This window comes from Anoplopoma fimbria, chromosome 14 (assembly GCF_027596085.1).
Source record: "Anoplopoma fimbria isolate UVic2021 breed Golden Eagle Sablefish chromosome 14, Afim_UVic_2022, whole genome shotgun sequence".
Lineage (NCBI taxonomy): Eukaryota > Metazoa > Chordata > Actinopteri > Perciformes > Anoplopomatidae > Anoplopoma > Anoplopoma fimbria.
Window position 1 is genome coordinate 15,593,538 of NC_072462.1, and position 22,395 is coordinate 15,615,932.

The 22,395-nt window shown below is 42.2% G+C and overlaps 1 protein-coding gene across 1 annotated transcript in view; it reads left to right on the forward strand.

Annotated features, from left to right (window-relative positions):
• The first annotated feature begins 4,616 nt into the window (after positions 1-4,616).
• unc5cb (unc-5 netrin receptor Cb) overlaps positions 4,617-22,395 on the forward strand; it is a 107,901-nt gene continuing 90,122 nt past the window's right edge. Inside the window, exon 1 of the mRNA XM_054612167.1 lies at positions 4,617-5,275. Within this exon, the coding sequence (XP_054468142.1) occupies positions 5,164-5,275 (112 nt within the window). The 5' untranslated portion in view covers positions 4,617-5,163. The remainder of the gene's footprint in view (positions 5,276-22,395) is intronic.

Sequence of the window (22,395 nt, forward strand, 5' to 3'; positions counted from 1 at the left end):
AGAGCAGCAGTAAAGTGTGCCCAAAGCGATGGAAAGCAGCTTTATTGTGTGGCACATACTGCCATCACCACCATTCACTGTGTCTCTGTGGCTCACACAGTTATATAAAAAAAAATCAGCTCAAAACCACTGCTTTGTGTGCAACACATATTATGCTATTTGTCATCATTCCAATTCTTCTCTATCCTGCAGCTTGGCACACAGAGTAACTTCAGATACCTGTAACTCTGGGGATAAGGGAGAAGGATACCCCTAAGGTGAGTTAATTTATAGCTGTGATTAATTTCCAATTCTGTTTTCACTCTTGATGTTTATCTTTCCAATTAGAAGGAAGCTCATGCTTATTTGTGTGCATGTGTGTGATGGTTGGTTGGGGGATGGGTTTATGTTGGGGAGTAGTTCCCACATAGAAACTGCATAACCTCAGCATTATCCTCACTCTGTCTATATCTCTGTTGGCTTCCTATCAATCTGTCTGACTGTCTGTCTAATTGATCAACAGCTTGCCGGGTGAGAGACAGGGGTCCTGTGAGCGCTCAGCAGGAATATGGGATGTCTGACATTTGTTTCTGAGAAGCATTTACCTGAACTAAGGATGAAGAGTTTATGTGGTAACCAGACCGAGAGTCTACAGCAATGCATGAGGTTCTGTGAGGCTGCACTTGGACACTAAATGAGCTAAATGCTAACGTCAGCATGCTAACATACTATCAATTACATGCAGATTTTAAAAAGGTATAATGTTTACCATGTCAGCATACTAACATATTCTAATGAACACAAGTACAGCTGAGGCTGATGGGAATGGCATTAGTTCTGCAGGTAATTGGTCCTAAACCAGAGCAAGATTTAAGATTTTGAACTGATGAAATGCGAAGAAAACAAAGTTACAGTTTATTCCGAGAGGCACATGGATACCTGTAGTGAATTTAATGGCAATCCATCCAATAGTTGTTGAGACATTTCCCTTAAAAACAGAAATGATATCCTCCTGGTGGCATTACAGGGGATTGCCAAAGTTATTAAGTTTCAACATATGGGAACCATAAATGTGAGTATAAAATTTGGTGTCCATCAATCAAGTGGGGATATTTTTATAATACATTTCAGCATGAATGTCTGATCAAATTTATATGGCAAACCATCTAATAGTTATTCAGATATTTCAGTTTGGGCCAAAGTGATGGACCGACCAGATAGCCATACAGCTAACGTGGCTGAAAACAGAGAAGCTTTAACTCCAATATGTCAAGAAAGGTTACTAAGTGTTTTAAACAATGAGAGGACATGTGTCATCCTTCTGGCTCTTGAGGTCGGCTGAGCTAACGTGCATCCTTGTAGATCTCCTGCTTCCTACTCTTTCCTTTTAAAACCAACAGTCACTGATTACATAAAACACACACGTTTCACCTGTTCTAGAAAAAGACAGATCATGACACCGAATGATATAATCTAAATGGGGTGAACTTTGGGTTTTCCCACTTCCCTTTTTGCAGGCAATAAAGATGAAATACACACACTTAGTATCCATCTTCTGAGGTACCCTCCAATTCAAGCCAACAGCTAAGTGACTCAGACAGTGGGTCAGGCATAAATAAAGCATAGTTATAAAGCATGTAAAGTTCAGGAGTTCAGTTGCTCTTAAACTGAAAGCTAAAATGGACGTTTGATTCAAGGGACTTTTAGCTTGCCGGGGTTGTTCGCTCTAGACACTCCACTTCCAGCATCTCAGACATGGCTGTCCTCCTGGGGTTGTTGTGCACTACAGCGTCAAGTTTCCTCCGAGACTACAACATCCATCTAGCATCAGAGCTGAGGGCAAAAGTGCTTCTTTCCTGACAAAGGTGTGCAAGTGAGGGGGGAGTTATTTGCTGAAAGGGTCATGTTAACAATCTGGGGGGCATATACGCATCAATGTTTTCCTCTGAAGACATATTTTCTTCTTTGTCTTATACATTTTGTGTAGGAAAAAAGAACATATATCACTCTTTCAGGTTGGATACAGTAATTGCCAAATAGTGTGCTGCTTAGCTGCACTGAGAAGCATTTAATTAGAAATGTAAACACTATTTTAAAACCTTGATCTAGCCGCCAAACCAAACAAGAGACAACCTAGAAATATTGAATTATTGCGATTCTTTGGGAGGCAACAGAAAGTGTATTTTGATTGAGTTTTGTGTGATTATATTTTTTTAAACCATGTTGCAATTTAATTCTTTTTTTATGTCTAATGAGACAGAAACAAGAGAAGGGATCTTTTAAGCGGGCTGACACCTCAAGATTTCACCTGCAGCTTTGAGAATCGGCAACTCAGTGGCTCCTGAGAGAAGTCGGAGGAAAATGTGCGAAACTTGTTCAAATTAACAGGCCACAAATAAATGACGGCTCAGTACAACAGCAGTGTGCAAAAGGACATTTTGGAAAGCACACATCATTTAACCTTGAATTGGATGGGCTGCAGCTGCAGAGGGTTATGACGCTTTCTACTCCAGTCAGCAAAGAACAAGAAAATGAGGCTGTGTGAGCCAACACCAGAGCTGGATGACTGAGGAGATGAGTAATCCTGGTTTGCAATGTGACATACTGGTGACAGGGTCAGGATGTGGTCATCATGGTCACAGTGCACTTGTTTTTGTTCAAATGAATATAAGCAGCAAGATAAGATGTGTTTTCACATGCACACATCCTTTCAAGATTGTTTTAGGAGCAGGGCAGTGACCTCAGTCTTTCTTCCTCAGCTCGTGCACTCGTCATATCTCGACCAAACAGAGCACCTTCAGGATGATGTGGGATGTGTTGATAGGAGCATGAATGCATCACGATGGAGTCAGCATGGACCAACCCTCCCAGAGGAACGTTTACAGCACCTGGTAGAATCCATGCTTCCATCAAATGGCAAAAAAAGCTCCCACAGTACCTCATTAAACACATTATGCATTATGTGGAATATATAATATGTAGTATAATTTTGGAGACCGAAACCAAAGCTATCATTCCCATCCTAGAAGAGTTTAAGTCAAGAATAAAAGCAATTTCCTGCACATCCGACCTGGAATTGAAATGCCAGCAGGATGACAGCTGTTCATTGACATCACAGTACATAAAAAAAAAAAGTTGATGGAGGGGAGGAGAATACCACGCTTCTTAAATTAGATTCATATTTTAAAAGTTTATCACATTTCCTTTTCTTGCAGAGATAGTGTCAAGCTCATATTTCCCATTAATGACAAAGTATCAGGGGCATTGACTAGACATCTGTCATGCATATGTAATTTTTCATCAGGCTTTTATCGGAATCACTGAAACAAATTTCCCCCTGCAAAGCAAAACGTTGTGTGTGTGTGTGTGTGTGTGTTTGTGTAAGTGTGTATATGTGTCTCCCACTCTCTCTCTGTGTTTAAGAGAATGTCTGTTAGGCTGAGGTCATTATTGATCAGGTTTGTGACATGCTATTACTACTTCTAAATAACAATTAGAGTGACAGAAACAAGGGCTAGTGCAGGGCCCAGTCATATAAATTACGCCTTCCTGTTGCAGCGCCTGTGTGCGCTAAATTAATGACGATTTATGTTCTCAAAATACACAGAGAGACAAGGAAAACGGAAGCAGAGAGGTGAGGTATTTCAGTACTGTAATATCATTTTGATGTACTTTAATTGAGTATTTCCATTTTTTCCTGCCACTTTATACTGCTACTGTGCTACACTTCAGTGGGAAATGTTATATTGTTTACAGCACTACATTTAATTGGCAGCTGTAGATACTGGTAACTTTCTCTTGTGACCTTTTATCATAGATCTGTGTCTACGTTAGGTTCTCTATCATGGTTATGGCTAGATGGTTATGTTGTATGTTTTCAGATGTCTATGAGTTCACAGCACTTCCACAGAAGAGACATCCCCCTTCTAAACTGCAAAAATGGTTTAATTTACATAACCTTGTAAGATCCCAAAAATGTAAAATTCCAAGGTTTCATTAAAAAAAATAAAAATATAACAATAGAGAGAACTCCACAATTCAAATTCAGATTTCTGTATCAGAACTTAGTTTTTTCTTCTTTCCTTTCACTCACGTCCCTTTGGAGGGGGCTCATCCCTAAGGTTAAAAAAAATATAGCTTCAAATGCATTGATGCATCAGTATTCAAAATTAATTAATGTCATTTATATTTAGACATGAGTGGGATACAGGGGATATTTGACTGCATAACCAGTGCATTTTACATTGTGGAAGTGGCCTAGCCTTCTTTAGTTAAGTAAAGGATCTGAGTACTTCTTCCATCACTAACAATTCAATAGCCCTCTAATAAACACCGTACTTCAAATATTCTTTTGTGAGACTGAGGCTCATAAATTGTTTCATACTTGTTTTGCAGTTAATAGAAAGAACAAATGTAATAAAACATTTTTGAAAGGCTACTTTAGAGCCGTAAGCATCACTCACTTCTATGAGTGACATGCACATTGAGCCCAAATCTTCCTTTTAATCATGCATTTGATCAACGCCATCCATTCCTCGCTGCTGTCCGGGCCAGGTTTTGATACAGCGCCGCCACTTGCCGGAGCACTTGGATTGGCTGAAGGAGCAAGGTAGCCCGCAGAGACTGCTCCTTCCCCCGGATCAGTCCTGTCAGTGGAGCGAGAGGCGCGGCGCACTCACTCACTCTACACACACACACACACACACACACACACACACACACACGGCACACACACGCACTGGTCGACACGCATGAAAGGTGCGTCGGAGAGTGGACTCACCGGAGGACTCTGATTCTGCGTGCGGGAGACTAATCGGAGCATGAACGTGTCATCCAGCCATCGATCCACACCTCTAGACAAACCAAGGGAAAAGCGAACGGGGACAGATTTTTAATAATTCTACATCCTCCCTGACGGAGGGCGACGCACGTTCCTCTTGTTCAGCTAAAAACTGTCACAGTTTTACATGACTGAAAAAAAAAAAAAAAAAAAAAACACAGCGCTGGATCTATTTTCTGCAAAGATCTTCTTTTTTTTTTTTTTTTTTTTTTGTGCTCGGGAGTTTTTTGAGGGGTGACATTTCCACTGCAGCGCACAAACAACGAGCGACAGTAGTGCGTGTTTGAGCGCAGATCTCCTCAGTGACTCGGGACTCGCCTCAGAGCGGAGTTTGACTCCTCATCATGGGGAAAGACGCACAGACTGTCGGACGGAGAGCGCCGAGATCCTCGCCCGAGATGTTGACCGTGTCTTGGCTTTTGATCATTCTCTTGGTGGATATCGGAGTGGCTCAAGGTAAAAGTTAAAAGTATTTTTTCTTGACCTGTGAACTTGGCTGTAAAAAAAAAAAAGTTGCGTAAACTCCTACAAGCAACAGCGGGGGTGGGGTGGGGGGTGTAGTGGACACGAGGAAGAACCTGAAGTTCGTCCACTCGCACTGTTAGGTGAAAAAAAAAAATACAACAGCCCTCTGAGTCACCAAGAACGCTGAAGTAATGATAATGTGGGCCAAGAAATGAAGAATAACAAACGAGGTCAAATTAACTCTAATATGGAAAACCATGATGGAAAAAAAGGTGGAAAAAAAAACCCCACCACCGTATAAATAGAGAGATTGAATGTTGCTTATTTCACTTTCGAAACCACAATTAGAATTTGTAAACAGTCACACTAACAAATGCCTTTCTCTAGGAATAGAAATCAAGAAGTGCTGTTGTGCTCAAACAGAGATGCCATCAAAATGAAATTGAGCCCGTATTTAGGTTGCTCGCTTTACATTCAACCCAAATTGATCCTTAAATATATTTGTGCACAAATGTATTTACTGCAATAAAAATAGCCTATTCCGAATCATGTTACAGGAGGTTAAATTGAATACATACTGTAATTATTATGAACCAAATTGTATTTCAATTCTGACACATGACCCAGTTCCTACTGCTATGAATTTAGGTTTAAATTTGGTCTACTCACACTGTTAAAACCCTCTACGGGATATTCATACATTACATTTTTCCTGGGCTTCCAGTTTTAAACAATAATCCACAAAATGATTACATTTTTGGCCATCTTGTTCTGATGTACATATTATTCATTTATTTACAAAGTAAGATGTTCATTCTTTGGAAACAAGCTCATCCTTTTTAATGATGATTATTGTTTAAGTCCAGTGAAGCTATATTCAAACTATTTAATAGTCTAGACTGTTGCTAAAAAGACCGCTATTTATTAGGATAAAATAATCTGTTTGTTTTGAGGTACGGAGTGTTCCAGTTTCTGAGGCCATTTTCATTTTCACCCAACGTACAATCAGTTTTAATTTCTCCCCATATGTACCTTCAACCAGTAAGACCCTTTTTTTTTTTAAATTGTGTTTTTTCCCACAGAGCAGAGTAGTCTGTTGAAAACATTTTTTTCCGTAGATCTAGAGAGCATTGTGATAATGCCACAACACCTGAAGCCATTTACTTAATCTGCTCTCTCCTGAGTGGGATTGTCTGTCAAACAAAAGGGGGCTAGGAGGAAGCCATCTGTGTGAGGGTGAATGTTCAGGCTGTGTTTGTGCACGTGTGTCAGATGCCAGATGAAGTGTGTTTGCCTCTGGTAGGTGGTCTGCCTGCTCTTCTCGGAATGAACTGTGGCTGAATAACGTGATGAGATGGGAGGAAACGAGCAGCTTCTCAGACCTCTGCAAGGAAAGGCTTACGCTATCAGATTTTTCAACGATCTGACATATTTTTGGGGGAAAGTTAAGGCTGCTCATGCAAGAGCAATACAAACTTAAATTGGAGGTCCAAGCACATATCCTAGACAGGTCTGGGGTCTGTGAGCAACCTTATCTAGCTGCTCCAGACCTTCATCTCGCTCCTACATAGTTAATGAGCAAAAGGGGGAGAAGGAAGAATAAAAAAACAGCACAGGTCCGGTTTCTGAAGGGCAGGGTGAGATGACATAATACCCATTCCAAAACCCCAGAGAGCCCTGTGTCATTGACTAGATGGGAATACGAACAAGGTCCTTCTCTGTCCATTAAGAAGTCGATACAGCAGGAGAACATTGTTTGAGACTAATTAATGGGCCCCGCTATTTTTGGGCACTGATGAGCTCTACACATTTCCAAATCGCTGGAGAGTCACTTCTTCAGTGTAAAACTACTGGTGATTAAAGTGGCTCACTTACCAAGGCGCTCCTCGTACAACCAACCCCGTTCATGCATATTTTGAGCGCATTTTCAATATGTGTATACTGACTTTAGGTACATTTCTTCTGGCTATTGCAGATTGTTTTTACTTCCTGACTTTGCCTTTGAGAGGACTTGCTCTCACCCCCTCTACAGACAGAAGTGAGCGCTGGGAAATGAGAGTGCTCATTAACCTGCTGAACTCTTGACAAAGGAGACAGGTTGAGACAGATATAAGCTGGGAGCTGCCAGAAAGGTAGCTGGGAACTCTGTGACAGTAGCTTGATTGGAAACCCTAGGTGCAAGAACAGATGTACTCCTGGTATTTCCAGCACAGCAGCAGAGCTGTAAAGTATGTGCAGTGTCCATATCCGTGTGCAGTTGTTATGGGAATATGTGGAATACTTACTTGTGATGATGTGTGGAAAAAAGAATGCAAGAGATTAAAAAAAGTTTTTGTTTTTTGGGGGAAGTGAATGTTAAGACAGATCGTAGTTCTACTGAGTCAATCCGAAATATTCACATTTTTTATCTATCAAAGAAAGACACCAGTGAATCAGGGGGGGGAAAGCTGCACTGTCTTTATTGATTTCATATCCAATTTGCTTCAGGGAGGACATAGCTTGGTTTTAAAGAAGATAATGTGGGTTCACAGAGGATTTAAAAACCCTTTGCAGTTGAGACAGTATTGTATGTTAAATGAGAGAGAGAGTGAGAGAGAGAAAGTCACATTTTAAGGTGTTTCTCTTTATGGTTTTCTACCAATAATACCTAAACACTCACATGTCTATACTGTCTCTCTGTGTTATGCGCTGGGTAAAAATATAAAGTCCCACCCAGGGTAGTGGCCTTCCTGGGATTAGTTCAGTTTTTCCACAATGCTGCTCTTATGTCTCTCTCCTCCTCTTTTACCATGTTCCTGTCTCTGCCGCTTTCCCACTCTCTGATGATGTGCACTCTGAGGATTGTTTTTGGGAGGGAAACCTTAAATGTTCCTCATTATATATGATTTTTTTTTAAATATAGTGACTCAGTGCTCAGTAAGACGTTGCTATTTTCCACATGCGACACTCCCTTTCAGACTGATCTGAGCGTGGCTTTAAGAGTGCAGGTAAACGGGAATGTTTTTTCTATCATTATTATTCTAACCGGCTTCCCTGCGGCCTGAAAACTGGCTGCTTGGAGGCCGCTAACATTACAACCGTTGCGGTCATTCTATAAACAGGGCTCGTATGCACAATGAGCACATTGTGTGTAAGGAGCCGTATTTATAAATTACCCTCTATGATAGCTCTTTGCCAGCAACCATGAGCTGGCCATATGACACACTTACAGTCAAGCAATTTTAAGGTAATTAAAGGAAATTGATATTCAGTAGCACATTCCCCCTGCGTACAGGTGAAGGAAGAGGGCAGAGTAAACAGTGTGTACAGTATGGTCTGACAGTGCTGAGTGGGGTCAGAGGTGCATGCCGGCTGCTGGCTGAGCCCACAGACGGAGCATCCAAGTGAGTGATAATTACTGTGGAAAGTGGCTGCTGCTGAGTTTGCATCCCTGCACCACTTGATGTCATATACTATTGTTGTGATGGCAGAAAATATACATGGAGCTATTTTTGGGGCAGGGCACAGTTCTGCAGTCATCTGCTGGAGGAGGATATCGTGATGCGCTGTCGCTGTTATTGTAAGCAAGATTTTAGAACTAGTTCAAGGGTCAGTTCAAACTTCCCTTTAGTGTGAACTAAGAAATGTTTGACCAGCCATCAAAAAAAGCTAGTGAAATTTATATTAAATTTAGTATTTTAGATTTTTACCTTTTATTAAATCATTTCACTTTTCCAATAACAATATCTGTGCATTTATCTCACTTTATAATGGTCTAACTTCAGTTTCACAGCTTTCCCCAATCTGATATAAAAGTGATAAGTTCTAAATGATTGTATTATTATACTTGAGCGTAGCTTAATAAAGGTAGCCTAGTCTAGTGTGTTATTTGTGTATATAACAAAATGAATGTTGTTAAAGCCAGGAAACTCCCAGGAACCTTGGCGTCAACGATGCTTCCTATGGTTAGATGCCTTGCTGTCAATGCCCATGCACTAGATTTGAGTTGGTCCCTCAAGCAATTAAGTTTACTCTCCATATTTATCCGCTCTGACCAGCCGAGTGGAAGGATGCCTCTTCCAGTAAAATAACCCTAAAAGCTTTTTTTCCCCCTTTTTTTCTCTCGCTGTTTGAGGTTTCCTTGCCAAAGTGTTATTTGTTGCTCTCATAGTTTAGGCATTGTGAAACCAGAGCATTGCAAATAAACTTGACCGTTGGGGAGTGTAATAATGATTTTTAGATTCCTATAATGTTCCTCCCAGAGAGGCAGCAGAAATGAAAAGAATTGCAGTTTTGAGAGTAAGAAGAAGAGGGTGATTGCAAGGACACACAAGAGGCAAATGGGACAGCAACATTTGTGGTGAGGAGTGGACAGGAAGCTGGAGGAGAGAGAGAAAGAAAGAGAGAGAGAGAGAAGGGTGAAAGCAAGATATGGAGTGAGGACAGGGATGGACAGGGGAGGAGAGGAGAGTGTGTCATTAATCACCCCCTGTGACACTCTCAACTACAGGGGAGCTTCACAGTGCAACATTCACTTCTATTAGCAGTCCATTAGCAGAGCCCGGCACAAGTAGCAGCACTTGACAGGCAGCCCTGTGCCAGAATGGCTGACCTGTGTCTTGACACAATGTTTGCTGCCCACCTAGATACTGTGTGTGTGTGTGTGTGTGTGTGTGTGTGTGTGTGTGTTTGCTAAGAGTTTTCGTTAGAGTAGGGTAAGTCAAAGTGCACCACAGGGCATACATTACTATTGTGGTAAGTTTTGCTTTTTAGGCTTTTGGACGGCAAATGAAAATAATTGTGTAAAAGGTCCCACTTTCAATTACGCTACCGGATCAGATAGGGCGTAATGATTGCAAAGATGATGATGATGGTGGTGATGGTGGTGGTGATGGTGGTGGCGGTGACCTGATTTCCTACCTGTGAGATTCGCTCTGCCAGAAAAGGGCTCTTCAAAGTTGAGATGGCTGATGCATTAGAGGTACAGTCATCTCCCATTCAATGGCTTGTTGGCCTCTTACTATCCAGAAGCCTGGTGATTACAGGATCTCAGCCGAGGGGGGGACGGGGGTGTGGACCACTGTCCCTGCTCTTGATCTACAGTTCATTTATGATTAGAGATCAGAGCCAACAGTCAGAAAATCAGGGGTTGAGGGGGGGGAAGGATAGAGAGGAGGACCAGAGCCAAAGGGGGAGAGAGAGAAGTGATTACGAGTTAAGTGGCCCTTCCCATGCCATTATAGGCAGCAGGGCTGACAGAGCACATCATGAGTGAGCATAAGTACACACTCCACTTCTGCCCTTTAATTTGGCGTCATGGCCTCCCCCCCGGTGCTCAACCGCTAATGTCCTTCTACATTTTTGTGTTCCTAACAGGAAGTCAGTCAAGGGCATGTCATTACAAACACAGGTAAAAAGGAGTATGAGTCTCTAAATGATAGTAGGTGGAAGGAACTTTAATCTTCATATTTTTCTGTGTATTTTTGTTTTACATTTTATACTTGTTTACTCGTCCTGCTTGTTTAGTTATGTAGTCCATACATATGTTTGTTATATAAATGTGTGATAATCATCATCATAATTTTGCTGATGTAATCCTCTGTTGGCGCAGCAAAAACGAATGTCCTGTAATGTTCCCATACATGCTATTCTACCTCGCAAAGAGGATTAGGGTAGAAAATAGACAGAGTAAGGGAGGATGTTTAGATGGTGCTGAAATGCTGCTACTATGCAAAGAGACAATATAAAAAGCTCAAAGTGCTGATGAAAGGCCGAGTCAGTGGGAATGATGTTATTTCCCCAATGTCCTTTAACAGTTCTCCCTGCAGTCCTGGTTCCCCGGCCCAGCGTGGAGCATGGAGCGGTCTTGCAAGCTACCACGTAGCAAGTACAGTCCTAACATGAAACCGCACGATTATAGGAGCTCCAACAGTAGGCCAGAAATTTAGGGCAAACATGCCCTGCATGCAGTTTGAAGGTGTGAGATAATCCGAGCTTTTCTCAGTTGTTGCATATCTATGGGGTCAAGAGGCAGCACTGGTCAAAAATGTAGGGATGTATTAAAAAAAGAAAGTTCAATATTTTGGGAAATTCCCTTTCTTGAGACTTAAATATGAATATTGATACCACTAACGCATCTGCAAGCCTAATTTAAAGCCACTTAGCTTAGCACAAAGACTTGAGAAAGAGGGAAACAATTAGCCTGGCTCTGTCAATAACAAATTGCCCCTAATTAGTGAGTTTAAGGGTTAATGGTAGTTGGATTTGATACGTATTGTTTGTACTTATTCATGATAATAATTATAAACTTAAGCTTAACATGTTTTCTTACATTTTAACCAGAGTGACTGCCAATCACACAGAAGTCCAGTAACTGAGTGAAACTAAGATAATCTTACCTACAGTATTAGAGAGAGGCATCTCTGAAAACCGCATCTCCGATTTGTTATTTAGGAAAGAAATCGACATAAAACAAACTATTAGAAATGAAGACATTGCCACCTTGATAGGTGATGAGATCATTCAGAGACAGAAAGAGAAGACTCAGCCTTGAGCACGGATATCTTTTTCAATCCTCTGCCGCTGCCGCCGGGGCACCTTTGATGGTAAAGCCAGGTTATATGTTCAGGTCTGATGAGAACGGCAGGCGTACCACTGAGGCGGTAATGAGTGAGATGATATCAATGGTGACTCATAACACCTGAGTCACACATGCAGGGTTGAGGCTTGGGCAATCACCTGAATTTTCACATCTCTATGGAAATCCAGCCTGCTCTCCAGAATGGAAATCCAGCTGCTATCTTCCCTTCTGTTCTGACTCTGATTGACAAAGCTAAACCCTTAATCCTGGCTTTGCCCTGTCTTGTGCTCCGAGCCGGAGCCCGACGAGTGGAATGGGACTAAAGCTAATATATAAAAGCCCTCGTGAAGAATAAGAACAGCATTCATCTGTAATAAGTCATTTGTATTTTGTCAAATTCTCAAGTGGATACATCCAAATAGACATTTCATGTACCTGCAGACTGAATCGTTTACTTCATTTTGTTGCTGAACGTGTCACATCTCTATATTGTGAGGTGCTGTGGTGGTTTCCAGACGCAGCACTAATGCCTGGTTGGGGAGGGTTGTGGTTCATGTATGTCAGCAGAACAGAGAGAGGGGGGAGGGAGGGAGGGGGGGCAGGTATGGGACCACTGGTCCCGACTGAAACATGAGAGCCGGAGACCCACGCTCCCCATTTCCTGTCTCCGCTTTATCAGCATCTTGCTCTCTGTTATTTCTCTGCTCTTAAAGCATGCGATGAAAGCCTTGCCACAGATAAATGTTTGTGCCTCCTTGTTTTTTATGGGGCTCAAATGAGGGACTTTATCTGCCTGCCCCCACCCCCTCCTTCATTCTCTTATTCAATTTTTTTCCCCCCATTCCTGTGTCTGCTTTGAGATGCCACAAGAGAAGTTATAGCCTCTGGTTTACATTACGGCTCCTTTGAGATGTGCTGGGGACTTCTAAAAGGACAATGCTTGTACTTGTTCTTCTAAAGGAACACATTTTTACAAGACATTAGGGAAATGGCATGACAAAAGACGGATGGTTTGACTACACCACATTTGTGCTTACTTTGTAAGAAGTAATTACATCCACCTATAGATTTATTCAGATGTGGAGTATGAGAAGTTGAAAAGAAACTCATACTTGTCCTCACAGTCTGCACCCTTTCACCTCTTATCGCCTCACACAATATTTTCCTTCAGACTCGCATAATTCAGCCTGCTTCTGTTTTCTTAGCTTTCTGTATGAGCATGTGTGTGTGTGTGTGTATATGTGTGTGTGCGCGCATGTTCTTGTTTGTCCCGATGTGTGTGTGTGTGTGTGTGTGTGTGTGTGTGTGTGTGTGTGTGTGTGTGTGTGTGTGTGTGTGTGTGTGTGTGTGTGTGTGTGTGCGTGTGTGTTGATTCAATAATAACAGAGTCCGGGAAAGTCTGTTTCAGATAAATCTGTGTGAATACCAGACCATTCATCCCCAGGAAATCAATCTTTCTCATAATTCCCCTCATTTTTCTTCCATCTGTTATCTACAGAGCTGCCAAACAGACTTTTAAACAGAGCAGACCATTACCAGAGGGCAGAATTAAATGTGTGTCAGAATGCCAGTCTGTGAAGTTGTTGTGAGTTAAATGAGGTGCTAAATTAAAGCTTCACAATTGGTAAGCACCGTTGTATGATTAAACCCCAACCCTCCACGTACTCCAGTTGTCAAGAACAGAGAAAAGTCACAATATATGCTAAAAGTCAGGGACGTTTTTAAAAATCATGCTACTGAAAATCCTGCTCGACTGTTGGAGGCATGTGATAAATGGGTGTTTGTGTCTGTGTTTGTATAATTACTCCGTACAAGTCTCGACAAATGCTGTGGAATTCACCACCAGCATCTTGGAAAACATTTTATTTTTCGCAGTCAGGTCGACTTAAAGAAAAGTTTCAGAGGGAGTTAACCCCCCCCAAGCTCCTCCACCATTATCACAACCACCAAAACCCCCACTTACCCGAACACCCTACTGCGTGACCTCTTTTCTTCATTTTGGGCTTTGTTACTGTGAGTCCAGTAATGGTTTGCAACTCGAGATTGCTGTTGGGAGTCAGCACTTTCCTGTGTTTGTACAGCGTGTATTTGTGAGCCTGTGTGTGTGTGTGTGTGTGTGTGTGTGTGTGTGTGTGTGTGTGTGTGTGTGTGTGTGTGTGTGTGTGTGTGTGTGTGTGTGTGTGTGTGTGTGTGTGTGTGTGTGTGTGTGTGTGTGTGTGTGTGCGTGTGCGTGTGTGTGCTGTATCTCCACGATCAGTCCCCAGTGACCGGAGTACTGGCAGACACTGTTTAACTGGGGCAGCCTCAATGGGTCTCATTTAAATGGGGCCCAGACAGAAGCCCCACAGTGAAGGGTTACTTTATGACTCCTAATATGTAAAGCACACTGTCAAAGCTGCTACAATTTGCCTTCTTGCCAGAGATGTCGAACTGGAGTGTATTCTTCTACTTCAGAAATCTGTCAGGGAACCAAAAGACGCTGCTCACGTTTAAAATCTGCCAAATTATAGTGTAACACTTGGAGAACAAGTGACTGTGTTGTCTTTTTATTTGTGTGCATTCTTCAGTTAATGAATACTATGGAGATGAGGTTGATAATGACAGAAAGCAGTCTGCACAGCTCCTAAAGTTCACTGGTGGAAATGTCAGAATTAGTAATGAGCTCAATGTGTCAGTCCCTGCTTGTCCTACATGATGTTCTAACATAAAAGAGTTGAGCAAAGTCAAGTCACATTGACAAAATGTCTGCAGTCAGTACAGTGGATGCATGTCCTTATTGGCTGAAAAGAGTACTTTAATACATTAAGAATTATGTACTCTACAATTAATGCAAATCTTCAAGTTGTGTCAGGAATTGGCAGCAGAGGAGAGCTTCCAGCTGTGCATTTGCCCCTTTCAAGGAGCAAACCAAACAGTAGGCAGAGGGTGAATAATGGATGTTGTTGTGATGAATCCTCTGAAACGCAGAGAGAGGGGGAAAAAAAGCAGGAGTTTTTCCTAAACCAGGTCAAATGTCTGAATTGGCCCTATTTTGTATACGGATGAGAGTTCTCTCTCGAAGTTCCCAGAGTAAACACAACTCTTGTTTGTTGTTTCACATCCACCGTTTCCCAATCCGTTCAGGCATGTAACCCAAAATATTGGTGCAGACATTTACCATACGTCAGTTACTGCATTAACAAAGACCCTTTCAAACCAATTGATACGTTTTTTTAAGTCCAGTATTACTGCTATCATTATTAAAACGGATCATAATGAATGAATTGCGCTAATGTATTATTTTTACTAGTAGTATGGGGAATTTTTTGGGGTGACGCCAACCTACCCATAAGTTTTGAAGGGAGTAACAGGGGAGGTTTTGTTAAAATGCTCGGCCTCAATTCAAGCTAATGGAGAAATGGGATCTGATGTTAGGGGAAAAAATGACCGAGCTTAGTAAGATGACAGGCTTGTTTCTCTAATTCCAGACCTCAGTAAACTATGACCCCATACAGTACACCAGCTGCACTGGAGTCAGCACACCAACCGTAAACTGATACGCCATAATGGCTTGCTGCAGATATGCTCGAGCATGTGCTGCGGAAACCGATAATTCAGTGGTGACACACTATGCATAGGGGTTCCCATGGTTTTAGGCTGACGTGAGGTAAGCTGATCTGTCAGGTAAAACACTGAAGAGACATGGAGGGGGAGGGCAACGCTGGGTAACCTCTGCTGTGTAAAGGAAGGAGCAGTGCACTGGTAAATCATACCTCCTGATGAGTTTCTTTCAGTAGCTGCTTGTTTAAATCCTACTGAGGGCATTCCTTTCCCGTTGCATTTCCAAAGCAGCACAATACTAAATCATGGTATTTTTGTTTTTACAAGTCTGCAAAGGCTTACTAGCATTCTGCTAGCCACATTTTCCTTTCTTATCGCTGCTTTTCCATGCCAAATGTTTTATTTAGCAGCCTACTCCAGCCCGAGACCTCGCCAACAAAAGCAATGATAGCGGCCAAAGGAAGACGAAGGTGGAGAGGAGGAGGTGGAGACAAGGGATGAAATGAGACAGAGATAGCCACTCCTAAGCTGTGTGGCTTTTACCCACAGGATGAACAGGCTGAGAGCATTCAGGATTCAGGCACATTACCCCAAAGCTATTCTAGGCTGTTTAATGTGGCTTTTTGTTCATGGAAAAGAGGTAAAAATCTGGTAAACAAATGCAACAATGTTTAACAAACCAATGTGTTGTAAGGATTGGACAGCTTTGAGCATTACCAACTCGCATACATGCATGTTTCACCTCCCCTCCCAATTTCTTGGGAAATTTGACAGGGTAATCTGAGCCTTATTGTGCTGCTTTTTCTGTGGAAAACCAGATACCAGCACAACCTGGTTTAGGTTTTGACTGCCATTTTTCTTGTTGGCAGTTGTTTCCACATTGATTGGATTTGAGGGCGAGTGACATGAGAAACTCAAGCTGGATTATTTACACTGTAGCTCCCATTTTGGTTCTTTTGTCGTAGTTTGTTTTAATAGGTGCTTGAGAGAATGCAGTAAACTGTGCAAGGAATTTCGACAGGGCATGTCAGCGGTCACTGTTAACATGCCAGTGGTCAAGGAGTCTAATGGATCGGTCAACGAGTGGGAGGACAAAAGTGATCAGCGGTTTGATGGATGTGTTACAATGCGGGGATGTAGCTGTCTAACATCATGGTTTAAAGGTTTTCTCTGCTCAGCCTGTCACATCCAACTGACTTTTTTTACACCTCTTATCCCTTGTCTCTCTTGTTTTACGCTGTTAGAAGATTCTGGTTGGAAAAAAAGATACCTTGAAAGCCTACAAATAGAGTTTTTGGTAGAGATTCACAAGATTAGTTGTCACTGCGTGGCCCCAGTTACACAGAGACAAACTATGTCCTTTGAATCGGGGTGGTCTCTTGGGAGTGAAGCAGACATTTTAATCCAATCAACTGCAAACAGCAATAATCCCCCCCCCCCTCCTCCTAAAACTCACTCATCTCACTTCAGTGATACAATTACGAGCTGAGCTGCATTGGCCATCTTGTTGTGATTATATGTGTTTACATGGGAGGGAGGTGTTTACTGTGGAAATTGTGGCCCTGTCCTGCAGCCCATTTAGCTACTGGAGAAAAAGAGCTGCTGTGAGATTTAATATATTTATCGTCTCTGGGGCAGAGTCATAATTATTCTGTAACTAGCAGTACGATTGTGTCTTCCTGAGTCCTTGAGAGTTTCGAGATGAGCACCAACAGCTCCATTATAGCCGTTTTTCAATACAGCTATAACGTCTAGACGCAAGGATACATGGATGAATGTGTTTGTATGTGAGGAAAGATCTATAGAATGTACTCTCCAGCAATATCTGAAATACAGTGTGTACTTACTTTTGCTTTTGATACTTTAGAAACAGTATGATATATATATATATAGGCCAGAAGCAGATTTTTGTTTGACTCACAGTATGTCGAAAATTCCTATTCTTATTCTCCAAAATACTTAAAATCTATTTGAATAGGACATATTTATATTTGTCATATAATATGCACTAATACTGTCCTGAAGTTCAGTCAAGTCTAATCTACAATGGACAAGGAAAGTACTATTAGAATACTTACTAATATTACTAATATTCTAAAAATAACCCCTGGATTTTTATAAGGTCTTATTTGTAAAATCGCCTTTTTATGTAGCACAATGCAATCCATAAAGAGTAAAAAGGGGTAAGTAGTTTTTGAGTAATCGCATCCACAATCAGTCTCTTAAATTGCACAAGACTTTTGAAAAGAGCAAATCGAATCATTTGTCTTCCATTTCATATTTTTAAGTACCCATCCACCACTGGCCTTGTGTCGTCCCATTACTGCAGCCTTCTGGTGATAACATTGCCCCACTCATCTCACTGATGGTCACATTGCCTTTTCAGGCCCCAGCACTCTGTTTTATTGGTGTAGCATTATGCACAGTGTTTTGACCATTGTTTACTCCGCAACATGCCACTTGTTATCTTCCGCAGCAAATGGCCATGTCTTTACCAATCACGTCTGGCTTTTGTCTGCTTTCCTTTTTTTTTTTTTTTTTTACTGGATGAGCAGCCATTTAGTGCAAGGGTCAGGGTTGTAATTGACAGCCACCACTAAACAAATCTGCCCGGCTCGGCGGTAGACCAACCCCACCTCCCGTCCCCTTCCGCTGCTCTAATCTAACTAATGCACCCATGTGTGTGCTGGAAAGTGAATTAAGCATAGAAAACTCAATACCTGATCCATCTGACGGAGCTGCCTGCGTGCACATTAGCAGTTTCTCTGCAGCCTCTGTAATTGTATTACACAAGTTGGCCGCTCTAACGATCAGGCCTTACACACACTTACACACTCATACACACTCTCCCTGTTGTCGTTAATCGCTGCCTTCGCTGGCCCCGGAGGCGTGCAGTGAGGCCAAGAACAGAGCGATCGAGAAGGAGGATGATGAGGCGAGTAGTTCAGCCCTCCCTCAAGGCTGACATAAAATGAAATCATGCTCTGTGTGTGTGTGTGTGTGTGTGTGTGTGTACATGTCTGTTCTGAAATTGGTACATTTCACAGCGTCTTCTTCTTTTTTTAAAGCTCAGTTGCTGGACTCTCTGTATCTGCGTCTTTGCCTTCTAATCAGTGCCTATCTGGGCACTCCCGCTGCGTGGCCCTGTTTCTGTTTCTGCTTTTCCCACATATCCCACCGCCTGCTATCTGTGTACAGTCAGCAGTCCTGCCCCTTGCCAGAGACCTCAGCGTGATAAAATCAGCTTACACTCTCCTCCTCTCCTCTCGACTAATTCCCCTTGACCTATGCAGACCTATGCAAGGTTAGAAAAATATCTCCCCTTGAAGTATTTAAGCAGTATGCAGCGGAAAAGGAGCGAGGACTCAGGAGATGCAGCTGTAATGAACAATATGTTTGATTACATGATGTAGTAAACACCTGTGCTCCTTTACTGGACTTAATCAGTGAGAGCAAAGAGGGGGGAGGAAGAAAGGGAGGAGAACAAAAGGACTGAGAGGGTGATTAAAGGGGTTGTTGTGTTGATTTGCTGTGTGTTGCCATGCAAGCAACCATCTTCTCTGGCCTCACTAATGGAGACTTCAGTTAGAATCCGGGGAGAAGCTCTTTAAAATTTTATTCCTTCTAACAGGCTGATTTATAATGATGAACCCCAGACTCTTTCCACCGCAGCAGGGCATCACAAAGAGTCCAGGGGAAGCGAGGGAACTATATATAGCGCGACCGTGGAGGGACTGGCTACAGGCATTGGAGAATCCAGCAGATAGATGGTGAAAGATGACCTCCCCACATAGCCCAGCCCTGAGGATGTATAGATGCACCCTGTTGTCCGGGAGACCTCCTTGACCTCTTTGTAACCACTAAGGTCACCCCCATGTTCCCAGTTCCCAGGGTCCAGTGATACCCTACCTGCCAGATGACACCCCAGGATCCAGACAATTTTGTGTGCATGTGCGTGTGCATGTGTAAAAGTCCCTCGGGGAAGACTTGTCAGAGAGTAGGTCATCAGATATGCCAGTGTGTGTGTGTGTGTGTGTGTGTTACCTCTGTATGCGTGCACACTCACATTTGTTTGCGTGTGTCTGTGTGTGTGCGCTCCTAACGTGAGGATCAGGGAGGAGCTGGGATGGGCAGATTTATCATGCTTATCTGAAAGGTCACTCCGTCTTTGTCGGACTGCACTTTATAGAACCTCCCTGTGGTCACCGCAAGGCGAAACTGATCCTGGAGAGACAGAAGGTGGAAAGGGTTGAAAGAGATTAGGTTAGCCTGGAAATGTTGCACCAGTTTGAAAGAAATTTCCAAAAGTTGGCAAAGAAAATGCTAATTTCCAACAACTGCCAAAATGATATTATCAAAATGGCAATTGTATCTGTACCTCTTCTTTGACACTTATTTCATTATATCTCATTGTGTTTCCCCAAGGCATTTATTAAACGAGAGGTAAGTCCCATACATGGCTTTTACTTTTGTTTGTGAGTCCTTATAGAACTTTAACATTTTCTTTTTAGTTTTTTTTAGAAACGTTTTTTCACAGCGTATTCAAAACTAGGTCAGTAAAAATCCACCTATTGTGTAAAAATGAGGCAAGGAACAAGAAGTGAGGAAACAATGTCAAAAAATTCAGCGGGAGCCTATGAAGGGGTTAATTATGTTTGGAAGCATGATTATCACTGGAGTGAAAAAGCTGTAGAGGTAAGAACTCGTCCTCCTGTGCCTACTGTGCACGAGCCAAATTTGTGAGCGACACTAATCCCACTGGTTCTGCTGGTTATCCCTCCTCCTCCCATCATCCCCTCGGCAGGTATTCCCTCCCTGCCAAAGTTCCTTCTGTGACACCCGTCCCCTGTTTTTCTCCACCTCATCCCTTCCTCACCCGCCTCTCCTCCAGAGCTCTGTTTGTTTTCACTGTTGTGTCTCGCTGACATTAGCCACAGTAATCCAATTGAAAGCTCCTCAGACCCAGAGCCGGATTCTGTGGGGTTGAGGCGTTTCCATGGGGATCTCATGGATTCCTAATTAAGCTCATTAAAGCTTGTTATTAAAGCTCGTTAAATCTCATCCTGACACGGTGGCACAGCTCCTGGTGTCTAACTTTACTAATTCGTACACTGATACCCAAGTACACACTTAGAAGCATGCACACTCACGCACAGAAGTCATCAGTATAATGCATTTTGGTGGGTGTAATTAAAGCTCTCAATAAGCCCTGCAGTTTTCCCTACTCTTTGGTTTGAACGGAATGGAAAGAATTTTGCGAACAATATCATTTACATACCCAAACACCACTTATGCAGTTGATGTGAGGTTACTTGGGTAAGTGGGAATTTAAAAAGAAAAAAAAAAGTTTCTTCCATGAATGACATGTTTGCCTCATGGGAGATATCAGTCAGGAAAAAAAAGGAATACCTTACTTTATTTTTTTATTCACACACACTGAATCCTGTTACTGTGTGCCCCTTGACCTCACTCTGAGTTTACGCGTCAATTCCAAATATTGTTCTTTGGCTGAGAGGGAACAGTAAACCATGATGTATTTGGGGTCTTCAGGGGGCTGCAGTGGAACAGTGTGTAAGTGTGTGTGTTGAGAGAGAGAGAGAGAGAGAGAGAGAGAAGGGGAGGGCGAGAGAGACTCCTCTCTCACAACCTGAATCAGCCCTTTGATGCTGACTGGCCTTGACATCAACAATGTGGCCTTTCACAGCCCTCACCTCTGAGGAGCTCACCGAGAACACACACATATCCAGTATTTTCCTCTCTGCAGCGTTTTGTGCCCATTCACAAAGCCACTGTCACTTCAGCTTGAAAGCAAAAAATGAAAGCGCAGAAGGAAGAGGAGGACGCTGTTAAATGGTACGAATTAAAAATTCAGAGCATTAAATTCAGCAGGAGAAGATTGTTCTGCATTTTCCCAGCTGAACCAATGAAGCTCAAAGATCTTGTTAAGTCATCTGCAGAAATGACATTGTAAACACTAGAGAAAAGAAAGGATATTGAGCTGAGAATAGTGAAGGGTGGAAGCGGTCAGGGCTAAAGGGACACATAAGGCAGAGGATTTCTTACAGTAAGTGCCCCCTCGCTTTTTTTCGTTTTTTCATTATTCCCTTCTTTGTCTCTACTGCTCTTGTCATTCCTTTGACATGAAAGGGATTTCAACTCTTAACAGTATTTTAAATGTATCCTGTGTCACAATGGCTGCGGTTAAACAGTCAGTCTTTAAATGAAGTCCATTCCAGATGAAAGTTGAAACACTCAAAGGGAGGTTCTGAAGTAGGGCCTGCTGAGGGACGTCCATCATTGACATCATTGCTAATTTCGGTGACATACCCGGCAAAACATGCCCAGCTGTGTGTGAAAGAAATGCATCAACTCAGTGTTTCCATGTGTTTTTTTTTCTCCTTACTTCATACTTTTCAACAGCTTACAAAAGCAGACGCTTATATCAAACATGTGTTTCTTTAACGCTCCATGTGTGAAAAGAATCGACTGTCATTGCGTGGACAAATGATGTTTCCAGTTGTGCGTCAGGCTCATAGAACATAAATTCTCTGTACTGTGTTTACTCTAGGCATGCTCTGATGGACCTGTTAGCATTGATTAGCATTAGCCCGTCCAATAATGCCACCAAATTATGCTGCTGCGGGCAGACAGACGTTTATAGAGGTTGATGCAACTTGACAGAGGTGAAGATCTGTCCCCGGGGCTGTGACCTTCAGCACGCTATAATGAGATAATACAAGAGTGCCATGATTACGCTGACCTAGGGTGTGTGCTTCTCAATCATACACCAGTTCACTAAATGGAGGTACTTAGAATAATGTAGATGCTGCTACACATTCATGTTAAAAAAAAAAAAAAAAAAAAAAAAAAAAGAAGAAAGACAAAATCTTTTACTGTTTTTTGTTTTCCGCTGACTTGTCTTCAAAACCAAAATTATTCTGGTGGTTAGGACATTTACTCTGTCTCTTCTTACGCTCTTGGGTTAAACACATCTTACAGAGCATGCTATTTC